This window comes from Takifugu flavidus, chromosome 19, assembly GCF_003711565.1.
Source record: "Takifugu flavidus isolate HTHZ2018 chromosome 19, ASM371156v2, whole genome shotgun sequence".
Classification (NCBI taxonomy): domain Eukaryota; kingdom Metazoa; phylum Chordata; class Actinopteri; order Tetraodontiformes; family Tetraodontidae; genus Takifugu; species Takifugu flavidus.
Window position 1 is genome coordinate 10,998,559 of NC_079538.1, and position 12,085 is coordinate 11,010,643.

Sequence of the window (12,085 nt, forward strand, 5' to 3'; positions counted from 1 at the left end):
AATATGGAGGTATTTGTGGAGGAACTGCATCCAGGACATATGAGAGAGCAGCTAACCATCAAAGCTCTCTGTGCTCAGGCTCAGATCCAATCCAATACTGTCATTAATTACAGAGGGTTTAGACAGTATTTGCCTCCCTACCTACTGTTATCTGATCACTGTTAGCTGAATCCAGAACTACTTCTGTGGGACGACTGTAATAATACTTTCCTTGGATCAGATAAGAGATACTGTCTTTTATTCTGAGGTGTTTTCTAACCATTATTCATCTTTAGTCTGCATGTTGGTGAGCTTGAGTGCATGCATGATGCATGTGTGCAAATGTCCATGATCGCATACGCAGACGTGTGTTCGCATACGTCTGTGCGCCCTCGCCTGTGTTTTACCGCGTGCGAGTCGCTCACATCTGGTCTGAATCTGTCCATGTTTCCGGCTGTTGGCTGGGCAGGGAAGTGGCAGGCGCTATCGAAAATCTCTGCTGTTTTCACAGGGATGATGGGAATCTCAGGGACTTTCCCTACGGCAGTGAAATCATTCGCCATTCCCGCTCTTTTAAATACCCCCGGCTCTGTTCTCCACCCTGCTAGGGTTCCGATAAAACAGCTGAGACATCTTGTGTTTGGCAACAGTCGTCCTCAGAAAGGTGTAATTAACTCCTGAAAAACTGTATTTACTGTCAAGGCCAGCTAAACTAATGCGCTTGAGGTCTGTCTGTTTGGAGTGTAAATTGGGCCTAAATGGAGTGGTTCTGCATTGGTGTCGGATAAAAAAAGCCGGTTTCCTCTAAACGGGGCTGCGTCCAGTCACCGTCCCGCATTAGGGAGGAGCAGCAAGCGCAAGTTAGCAGCGACAGAGCGGCGTATCACACACATCTCCTGGAAATGTTTTGGGATCTCCCTCGAAGACGCTGAAACCCAAACCCCTCTGACTGTTCCACCATTCAACCTTCCCCTTGCTCAGCACTTTTCGCTAAGCCAGTGTCATCAGTCTGGTCCTGTCCGATCCAGAACTCGTAATTTACTGGTCATCGGGGTCTCATCCTCTCCACGTGCCTCCTCCTCCTCCTCTTCACGTCTGACTCCCCTCATCTCCCTTGGTGTCCCATTGCTATTTATACCCATCGCTAGGAGACGGGCTGCGCACAAAGGCCGCAGTGTGTCCAGAGGCGTTTTTAAAATAGAAATTTTCACTGTTGAAAATGGAAAATCTTTGACTGACAAGGCTCGGCGGCACAGATTGATGAGGAATGACTGCAGGAGGCAATTAGGAGAATTATACAGAATGATTCGGAATAGCAACAATTTAGCTCCATAGCTGATATTATTCCCGGTGCAGAGCAGCTATGTCAGGAAGCCAGTGATGAGACTGCCTGTTTATTTGGAAGTGCGTGATGCCAGTCCAATAACGTCATTGTTAGACAAATCATAGGCTGCATGACTGTTTTTGGCAGCATTTTAAAGTGCAAAATTCCCTGTTTAGTTGTTTAATTGGTTTGTTGTGAAGAGTCAGATGGTTTGCAAAATCATTTCAGAGGCCGAAAGAAATTTTCTTGCAGCAACGGAAAAAAAAGGGGGGAACAGAGAATACGGAGGATTATTTGAGCTGTTTTTGGTAATTTGAATTTATTTGACGGGGAAGTGGAAAATAAAAACTGCTGCGAGGGAGAAATGTGAGGAACGGCGTGCAAGAAAGTATGATTTGGTGGAGAAAAGAAGGTTGTGCTCGGGACATTTGGTTTAACCCAGGATTCAGTTAGCATAGCAAAATGTAGCGCAGTTAAAAGTGGGAGACAAACTGAAATGGTGCTTGAGTTTATGCCTGATTTCCCCCTGTGGGTGTGTCCGTGCATGATCGTGTGCCATTACTACTTGTTTGACCATTATTCCACAAACACCAGCCACGTGAGGACCTTCAGAGCTTTGATTTCTAGTTGCAATGGCCCAAAAGATGAGGGTTTTTTTCCCCCCACCCCAATCCCCACTGCTCCTCTTCCTCCTGATCACCCCCTCAGTGCCACGTGTGCAGTGCCAGGTCTTTGTTCCCGGCGCGAGCAGGTTGGGCAGGATTCTGTAGGAGCACACTTTCTCTGTTAGCCAGCTGGATCTCTGCCAAGCGCAGCAGGAATTTTGACTCTCTTCTGTTTGATATTTGCTTTACCACCTTTAGAGGAGAACTGGTGCATGACCGGGCTGATACGAACCCTGTCTTTTTCCCGCCCCACCTCGATCCACAAATACGATCCACACCTGGGCCCCTTGGAAGGGTTGACTCCGGTTTCCACTGGAAACAGGTTCTCTCAGACAGACAGAGCAGGCGACATGTGCGTTTCTGCGTGCTCGATGCATGTGCGCGCACATCCGAGGCTTCAGTTACCAGCCTGAGCGCGCGACCAGGATTGAAACAGCGAGGGGAATGCAGAAAATGAACGGGTGAACACATATTTGGCATAGGCTGGAGCTCCGGTTGGGGTAGGATCAGGACGTGTTTACCTGAGGCGCCACGGGTTAGAGCCAACACGCAACATCTGAGCATTTCCTCAAGCGACCGTGCTCGTTCTGTCACGCAACGTGATACCAGACACATCGCCTTTGTTAATCAACAGGATATGCATCCCTCTTGCAAGAAACTCTGCGTCTCGTCTTTGTTTCGGTGAACAAACTATATTTGCCAGGTACATAAGTCATCAACTGCTCGTTAAAAAGTAACTGATAAATATTGTGCCAAGGAAAGGGCAAACATACTGGGGTTTTATTGCAGGAGGTAGTCACCAAGTGATGCAGTCCCGTACCTAAGAGAGACTTTCTGTGCCACCACAGGGCATCGTCAGAAACTGGAGGACCCTCCGAAGGCTGGCCTCTTCTCAGACCGCCTGTCCGAGCTCGAGAGGATGAGGGTGAGGGTGGCCGTACCCACTCAGGGCCCCCGACCAACTCTGAACACTGTGGCCAACTCCTTTAACCCACAGGGGCAGACGCAGATAACAGGTGAGCGAGGCAGCGTCGAGAAAACCGTCACTGCCGTATAGTTTTCCGCAGGAGCTAAGGAACAGCACAGCACGTTTGGCACCGTCCTATTAGGTATCACTCATTAGCGTGGCCACCGAGTCACAGGCAAAGGTTCGGTAAGTTGTAATATCAAACCCTAAGGAGCGCTGCGAACATCCCGGCGCAGTGTCGGCTCTGGGATCAGCTGTCTTCCGTCACTCGAGGAGTCCACTTCCTCCAGGGTAACTCCATCTGCCCGGTTCACACTGGCTGCTACGCGATAACCCCCGAAGGCTCGTCTCAGGTCAACACTCAGCTCTGAGTGACTTCTAGTGCTGGTGGATGGTTTGATGCATGGCTACACCGTGATGCAGCGTGACAGCGAATGGGGAGTATCATGTAAATGGAAGAGAGAAAAAAACTACTCAAGGGTGGAGCCACTGATTCTTAATCTGGTTCAAAATGTGACGGCAAATTGAGGTCGCCAGTAGCTGGCGAGCCATCATGTTATCAGCAATTTGTAAAGATAGGGTTGAAAACCTTCCAGATGAAGCCAAACAGCGACTGTGAAGCACAATTTCACATCACAACATTCTATGCAGATCTATAAACAGGGACCACGCAGGGTAATGATTTGCTGTAATGCATGTAACTATGTTACCCACGTTCTTGACCAGTAACCGGGGCAGCACACATGGGGCAGCCCAGCTGGGCCCACTCCGCCACCTATTCTGCCTCTTCTGTTTCCCTAACTTCTGCCTTTCTTTTCTTTTTTGTAAAATACTACAACTCTAACTTATTGGATGGCTTCATCATGTCTCTTTTAACATATGCATTTTCTATACATTGCTGTTTAACAGTAACAGCACTTCTTTGTACCCAACAATACCCAAGTTTCTATTTATTCCTATGAATTAGGTTTATCTATGCATGTACTGTATCAGGAAATAAATTCAGTTTCTCTTCTTTCTTATTCCTCTTCTCCTTTTAAAAGCACTCTACTGGGTGGAGCATTGTCGCTGTCTACGCATATATTAGTTTAATTCTTCACTATGTCATTTTTTTCTTTTTAATGTACTTAAATGTGATGTAAAAAGAAAATGTATTATTATTATTTTGTTTCATTTTGTGGGCTCAAAACTGCAAGGTTATTTCTTTGCTAATAACACATTTGCAGCTAAAATTCCAAATTCCATTTAGCTTAATTCAACTGTTTGGTTGAACCCTTTTGCATTATTTAAGTTTTTAAAGTATTTTTTAATTAAATTATGTTTCAGTTGAATCTTTTTATCCTTCCAAATTAGCAACATACAGATTCCATCCAGATAGACATACAGATTCCATCATAACAAATATACACCCACAACAAACAATGTTGTATGAGTGAATGCTGCACACACACACATCACACACACACACACACACACACAGCTGCTATTTTCTTGCTTGTCTGCTGGTGTGTTTACACCCTGGGTGTGTGCCAGCAAGGCTCTCTGAGTCCTGCTTCAAGCACAATGTTTTATAAGGCAAACAGGAAGATCATCTCTATGAAGGTAAACATTAGATGTGTCATTATGGAGGATGTTGCATAATGCGCCCAACTGATACCTCTATAAACCTACAGCAGAGACTCAAGAAGAGACGTCCTAGTAATAGCCACAGTGTTTTTGTGCATTTTTGCTGATTATTTTAGTCAACATTTGAACCACCCGCTTGGCCTTTACTAACTTTCTTTCTCTTCCTGTCTGTTTCCTCTCCTCCTTTCCTCCCCTCGCTCCCTCTCTCCCCATCAGACCCTCGCCAGTCCCAGTCCTCTCCTCCCTGGTCGTATGATCAGACGTACCAGTCGTACCTGAGTCCCATGGCCTCCCCCTCAGTCCACTCCACCACCCCCCTCTCCTCCAGCCGAGGCACAGGCCTGCCTGCCATCAGTGACGTTCCTAGACGATTGCCAGGTAGAACCACCGCTCTGAACCAACAACCCTTCTCATCCTGTCACAATCTTCTGTAATGAACCGACATCACACATTGTCTTGGAGTAGGAGAGGATTAGGCAGATATGCACACACACACACACACACACACACACGTGTGCTCGCACACAAAGGTCCAGTTTGGCATCAATGCATTAGAATCCAGCGTGCTGTCAGCGTTTGTATCTCCAGAGGATGGTTTGGATGACGTAGATGACAGTAGAGGAATATAAAAAGCACAATAGTTTCCTCTTTCTCCTCTCTTCAAGCCTTTGATCCCACAGGAGCGTGGGTAATGACAGGCTTGAGGATAATGACAGGCTTGCGACTGACAAATAAAGTGTCTTTATAGCAATAGGCAAGCCTCCCAAGGAATTCTGGGTAATTGCATCAGCGAGTGTGTTCGTGATGGCCGCATCTGCCTCCCAATTTGTTTCTGTTCGTCTCCTCCTTTAAACTCCGCACATGCCGCCAGACGGGTTTCTCCCCTGTACACCTGTTTGATTCATTGCCATGAGGGTTTTTTTTTTTCCTGCCCCCCCCCCCCCACACACACACACACACACACCTTGTGTTTCTTTGCGCTAACGTACGACTCCCTCCTCTGTTCCCCTGGGGAGGCTGAGCGATTACGCGTCTCGGACGTGTGACTCCGCATTAGAAAGGGTTTAAAATCCAGCCAGCTGCCTTGTCAACTCTGATTAGTTTGGTCTACCCCCCCACCCCCAAGCTTTCATCTCACCAGCATCGGGCTTTGTTCTCCAAGTGACACGCTCGCACGTGCAAGCACGGGCACCAGCGCGGAACACCCGTCCCTCCGGCCCTCACCCCGCTCGCACACCTCAAGCATTTAATGCCTCCTAAGTGATCTGACTAAGGCTCTCAGATTTGGGGGGGGGTCGCGTTGACACCTCAGCAGGCTGTTCTGTAACAGTATCCAGCCACAGAACAACACTCGCAGGAGCTGATGCTCCAATGAAAACTCAAATCCGCCGCCCCTCCCCCTATTCAAACACACCTTTATAGATAGCTACAGTGCTCTTTCTAGCCATCCAGCTAACATGTCATGGGGCATTTGTGGAAGGATTTCACATTTATCTCCAAAATAATTGAATGAGAACCAATAACAACGAGTTTTGAGGTTATTTTCAGATTCAGCCGATGTCTCTTGAGTTTAAGAACAATGCTGCCTTATCAATTCTCTGAAACTCTTTCACTGATAAAGCAAAACAGCTTATAGTGAACTGATGCAGCTCTGTTCCGCAATGGTTTCATTAAAGCTAATAAACTTCTTCTGGCTCATCTCGGTATCTTTTGGAGCGTGTAAATAAGTCCAAATGTCAAAAGGAGTCAGGACTCTGCTGGTCCCCACAGTGGAGACAATCGCCTACTATTCCTATTAGAATAAAATGAGCGTTGTGGAAGGAGGAAGTTGAGAGGCCTTAATTGTCTTCATATGCTATCTGACACGGGCAACGCCGGGTTAGCAAATCTTCCATTCACACAAACACCGCACATCACTCTTTTCTCCTCGTTCCCGCCACCCACTGTCCTCTCGCAGTAGACATGGCGACGCGGAAGACGCCTGGTGATTTATGATAAGAGCGCCATGGCTGGACTAAACCACCGTGAGGAGACAGTAGGGAGCTGGGGAGGGGGAGGACCTCCTATTCTCCTAAAACTGTGGGCCCAGCGCGAAGCTCGCCACAGCCAGTTAGTGGTTTTTGGGGTATTTTTTAAGGGATAAAGCGAGCAGAGGAACGAAGGGTGAGATGGAGCGGCTCTCTTCTCGGCTCCCTCGCTCACGCACGTGCACACGGACGCACACATACACACACAGGCTGGAGCCGATGGGAGGCGAGGAGAGGAGCCACATCAGAGCTCAGCCCTGCCTCATTATGGATCTCATGGAAACTGTTTCTGCTGAAAGTGTTTCCACATGTGCAGCTCCTGATTCATCCCAACTCCTTTTTTTTTTTTTTATGTGCATACAGTATTCACACACATACACTCCCCCTCCACTCTGGCACCCACACCCACCACACACACAAACACACACACATTTGCATGCATAAACAGTTGTCCCGATATAAAATAAATATACATCAACATGTGCCAACAGACATATGGAGAAACCTAAACATGCACAAGCATAAACACATTGTATGTGTGACGTGTTTGTTAACTTTACCAAAAACTGGAGGAGCTGAGGTGACTGTCCTCGTTTGGAAATTCTTTGAAAGTCTGTTAATGCAAACATTGAAATGGAAATAAACTAAATAATCGTTTACTACTGTTTAATGTCTTATTTCAAGATGCAATAACAGTTAATGTAATGATACTGTTTAGGGTCGGGCTGAATACGGGCCTCTATTATATCTGTGGCACTGCCAATCTTAAAGGGGTGTGTTTGTGTGTCTCCGTAGGTTCCTCTGACCTGAGCCCATTCCCGGGTCAGTTCGACCGTCAGTTCCCGGGCCTCCCCTCCATCACGGAGAGCCGTTTCTCCAGCCCCCGGATGCACTACCCCGCCACCTTCACCTACACCCCACCTGTCACCACCGGCATGTCTCTGGGCAGCGCCCACTACCACACATACCTTCCCCCTCCATACCCAGGCTCCACCCAGAGCCAGAGTACACCATTCCAGACTAGCAGCACGCCATATCTCTACTACGGCGCTTCGTCTGGATCCTACCAGTTCTCCATGGTTCCCGGTGGAGATCGCTCGCCTTCGCGGATGATCCCACCTTGCACTAGCGCCTCCACGGGCACCACCCTGGTGAACCCCAACCTGCCCAGCCAGACGGAAGGAGCGGTCGACGGAGACGGGAGCCACAGTAACTCCCCGACTATTCTCAACCCCGGCGGCCGCATGGACGAGGCGGTGTGGAGGCCATATTGAAGAGGATCCCGGTACAAGCTTTTGGAAGTCAGCTGACGTCATAGTTCGAAGCACAATACCAGTTACTTTTCATTGAAAGGGGGATTTTTTGAGCTGTCATCAGCAATCTTTACTTTATGCTTGGAAATGAAGGTAAAGATCTAAAAAAGAAAGAAACCCAGACTTGTTTGGACTCATCTTCCTGTGTTTTGACCGAGGCACTACAAAGGGAGTCATTCTCACAGCAATAACCAGAAGACAATTTTATAGGCCCGCGTGGATAGGACTTTATTTTAGTTTTATTATAATCCACAAGCTTTATGGGATGATTCACCCATATTTGTCAAAAAAATACCCCGTTTGTGTAATGTTTATATTTCAGCAAGGCTTTTTTTGCAGAGCATGTTTTTGTACTACGACAATATAAAGATGCAAGTTAGGCACTGAGTAGCAAATAATTATTAACATGTATGTTACCATAAGTGGTATGGACAGCGAATTTGCTTTAAACCATTTAATTTAACTTGTATGTTGTGGGTGAAGCGATGTGGATTCAGGCATTTTCTTTTTAACTTATGAAGCCATAAATTATGTATTGTATTTGAAACTTGAGTCAAAGAAGTATAATCTGAATATTTTTGATGCATCTATGTTACTAAGTTAAAAAAAAAGTCTTTTTTTTTAGGTAATTTAAGAAATTGTAAGGTTTAACATTTGTTTTTGTAGCACCACCAAAAGATTGAACATTTTAATTCTGAAATGTAATTTCCAAAGGACATTGCAACACTTCACACTTTTCCAGAGCCTAATATCGCTTAGCGTTGACTCACTTTGGCTCAGAAATGAGCCTTTTTTTAATATTTATTGAGCAATAACTTGTTGTTCCTCTTGGCAACGCACCACGAAAAACAGCTTTAATGAGGAAAATAATCACCCAATGAGGGAATTCTGTCTGATTTCATCCTAGTCTGACATACACAAAGATATGTATTTCCTTTTCTTTTCCATGGTTTCGATCCGAAACTGGTACATTTAGACACAAGATGATGTATAAGCCAAAGAAGGTCAGACTTTAATCATCAGTTATTTTAAGAGAAGAAATCCTTTGGAAGGATTCTTAGATGATATCATTAAAATGTTCTTTTTTGCATATCTCATCATATCTACAAAAACAAGCCAGGTCTGTTATAGCTGTCATATCATATGGAAACGATAGCTTTAAAAAAGTGTCTTGGGTTACAGACATGGGTACGTTTTGGGAGGTTTTTTTTGCTTCTTTGCATTTTTCTCTGTCAGTCTCTGAGATTGTGTATATATATATATTATATATATATATAGCGGGGGCAAAAAGAGACTGTGACATTCCTTTTATTTATTTTACTCTGATTTTGCCTTTGTTGAAACGGTTTTCCATACACACACTCGCACTGGCACTAAAGTGCAGGGGCGGATGTGATCATCCAACTTGCTAAGCGGCAACCAAAAAAAGAACAGTGTTAAGAGAATTTTAGGGAAATGAAAACACACCAAAAAAATGAGGTGCATGGATGCAGCTGCTGGCGGCAAACTGGTAACCAAAAAATCTGGGAGTCTCGTGTATGTTTGTTTCATAAAGCACTTATTTCTTGTTTTATTTCTAGCAGCACTTGCGGCTGGCTGCCAGCAGGACTCGTGGTTTGAGTCCCCAGTGTAGACACACACACATACATACACCCAGAGAGAGAGAGAGAGAATGGATAACACTTGGCCAAACAAGCCATTTACATTGGAGTCAAATCTCACAAGGCAGTTGGTATTTGTTGGAGACAAAAAAAAGCACTTTTCTTGCTTTCATACAATATGATACTCAGCCCATGTAGGTAATATAATAACTCAATTTGAAAGAGCTGAGAAAAACATAACCATGTCCAAGGATCAGGCTTCAAGACTTTCATTGAACACTTGCACGCATGTCTCTGCAGAAGATGTTCTGAACTGAATTAATGGGACCGAGCGTGTCACACTACATTTCCCCGACTGCTTCGGCCCGAACAAAAAGCCCTTTTTTGCTGTTACGTCGTAGCCTAAAAAAGCAAATACAGATTCGTCCCAAGCCTCTGTCTTAACTATGCACATGTGCTGGAATTGATGTAATTTGCTCTTTTCTTTCTGATCTCTGAACAAAGAAACAATCTTTAAAAAAACTGTTTACACCTTAATGCAACACGGACATCCCTTTTTGTCCTCCTGTTCGTGCTGTATTTTTATTTTATTTTTTTCTCCTGAGCTTTGGTTAATTCTTAGGTGCAAGCCATCCTCAAAGACCTTGTATAAGTTAACAATCAATGTGTATGATATCCAGGAACCATACCTTACCCCAATGTTGTGTAAAGTTTACTCAGTATGTCTATTATGATGCTTCTTCTCCACACTTTGTCAGGAAGTTGACACAAATAGAGACTCCGTTAGATCATGCTGGTACGTTTTAGCTCTCCTTTTCTTTTGTTTTCAAAGGGACAAACTGACCTGACAACAGTGAGCGAAATTGGCATTCTGATTGTACATTTTGTTTATTTGAATATGAATAAAACCAGGAATTTTGTAACTTAATATTCCCTCTCAATCTTCTTATTCAGCTGAAATTGAATTTGGCCTGACACAGAATGGCAGCATGTGTCTAATTTTCCACCACATCTTCCTCTTTTTAGTTCGCAGGCCTGCTCCCGCCTGGCTTCATGACGTAAATGCAGAGACTTACAGTACATGGTCTCTTCGATTTGGCTTATTTACTTGAAAGGGGAAGTCTCATCGTTTGTCTGTGTACCTTGTAAGGCTTGGAGGTGTGCAGTTGTGCGTTGCTGTCATCAAAATAACGCGCCATGTCTGCGAATGCTGATCCCCTGAGGGTTGGAACGATAATCTCAACCTTTTAGAATTTCATTTTTCAAAATGTGGGCGCTCGCCGACAAAATTCCTTGCGTATTATTGACCAGAGGACATATTTCGGCCCGCAGAGCTTCTGTTGAAACAGGAAAGGCGCCACGTCAGCAGAATTCTGCGGCGTCATCACCGTTCCCTCCAGCATCAAATCAGCACACACGCTGAGCGTATGAAGCTGATGAAACGGTGTCATCGCCGGTCTGCCATTCCGTCTGTACCAGCGTTGTCTTTGGACGGGAACTGCGGTGGGCCGGGGCCAGACTACTGTTGCCACTGCCATGGCGGCGTTTCAAAGGTGCATTGGGAAACCGGAGCGATGGAGACAGCAACAGAGACACTGAGAACAGGGAAGCTGTTTTACATTATTCCAAGACATAATAGAGTGTGTGCACAAACGTACACAGGGAGGAGAGGCAGCACTACACCGTCCTGTGTGTTTTTTCAAGGCTCACATTTGGAACATTTCTCTGGATTTCCCTGAATATAGATTTCATGGAAAAAAAATAATCTCCCGTTGGTTTCAGGTTCACGTTCGCAGCATTCTCAGCCATGTCTGGCAATTATAGTAATGAACTCTGGAGGAGCAGCGGGACCCAGACACCCGGAGAATTAGCATGATGTCCTCCATGCACAAGAGAGACAGCAGCTCCAGCGACGCCTCGTCTACAGGAGTTCGTTTACAAGGTTGTCTCTGCAGAATGAGGAGGCTGAACAAGAAGCTGGAGTCCAGCAGGAGCACAAAGAAACTGCAGGCAGCTTGTGTTAGAGAGGAGCGAAAATGCACACTCCATTTAGAGAACACACACACACACAATCTGATAGCCAACACAGCTATTTACTGACCTCTTTCAATGGTTGAAAGGGGCAGGAGCAGGCGGGAAGTAATCCTCCAGGGTGCTATATCACTGAATATTTCTGGCTATGTTTCCATCTTTACGAACAGTGTGTGTGTGTGAGAGTGTGAGAGTGTGAGAGTGTGTGTGTGTGTGTGGTGTGTGTGTGTGTGTGTGTGTGTGTGGTGTGTGTGTGTGTGTGTGTGTGGTGTGTGTGTGTGTGTGTGTGTGTGTGTGTTCTTGTACTTGCTACATACACATGACCGAAATCTCCATTCTACTAGCAAAGTGAGGACACTTAGGCTGGTCCTCACAACTTGAAAGGACTGTTTGAGTGTTAAGACATAGTTTTAAGATTAAAGTCAGACTTGGGTTTAGGTCAGGGTTCCGGTTGGGGTCAGGGGTTAGTCGGGATGGTTAGGGTTAAGGCAAGGAGCTGGCTCATTATGTAATGCATTATGCATTAAAGCATTAGGTCTATGAAGTCAACAC

General features: G+C 45.5%; 1 protein-coding gene across 3 annotated transcripts in view; it reads left to right on the top strand.

Moving 5' to 3' along the window:
• runx2b (RUNX family transcription factor 2b) overlaps positions 1 to 10,430 on the top strand; it is a 35,043-nt gene extending 24,613 nt beyond the window's left edge. Inside the window, exons 5-7 of one of the 3 annotated variants that reach the window (XM_057016237.1) lie at positions 2,817 to 2,984; positions 4,778 to 4,939; positions 7,384 to 10,430. In XM_057016237.1, coding sequence (XP_056872217.1) covers positions 2,817 to 2,984; positions 4,778 to 4,939; positions 7,384 to 7,862 — 809 coding nt within the window. In that variant the 3' untranslated portion in view covers positions 7,863 to 10,430. The remainder of the gene's footprint in view (positions 1 to 2,816; positions 2,985 to 4,777; positions 4,940 to 7,383) is intronic. The other 2 variants (XM_057016238.1, XM_057016239.1) reach the window with 2 other exon arrangements.
• The last annotated feature ends 1,655 nt before the right edge of the window (positions 10,431 to 12,085 follow it).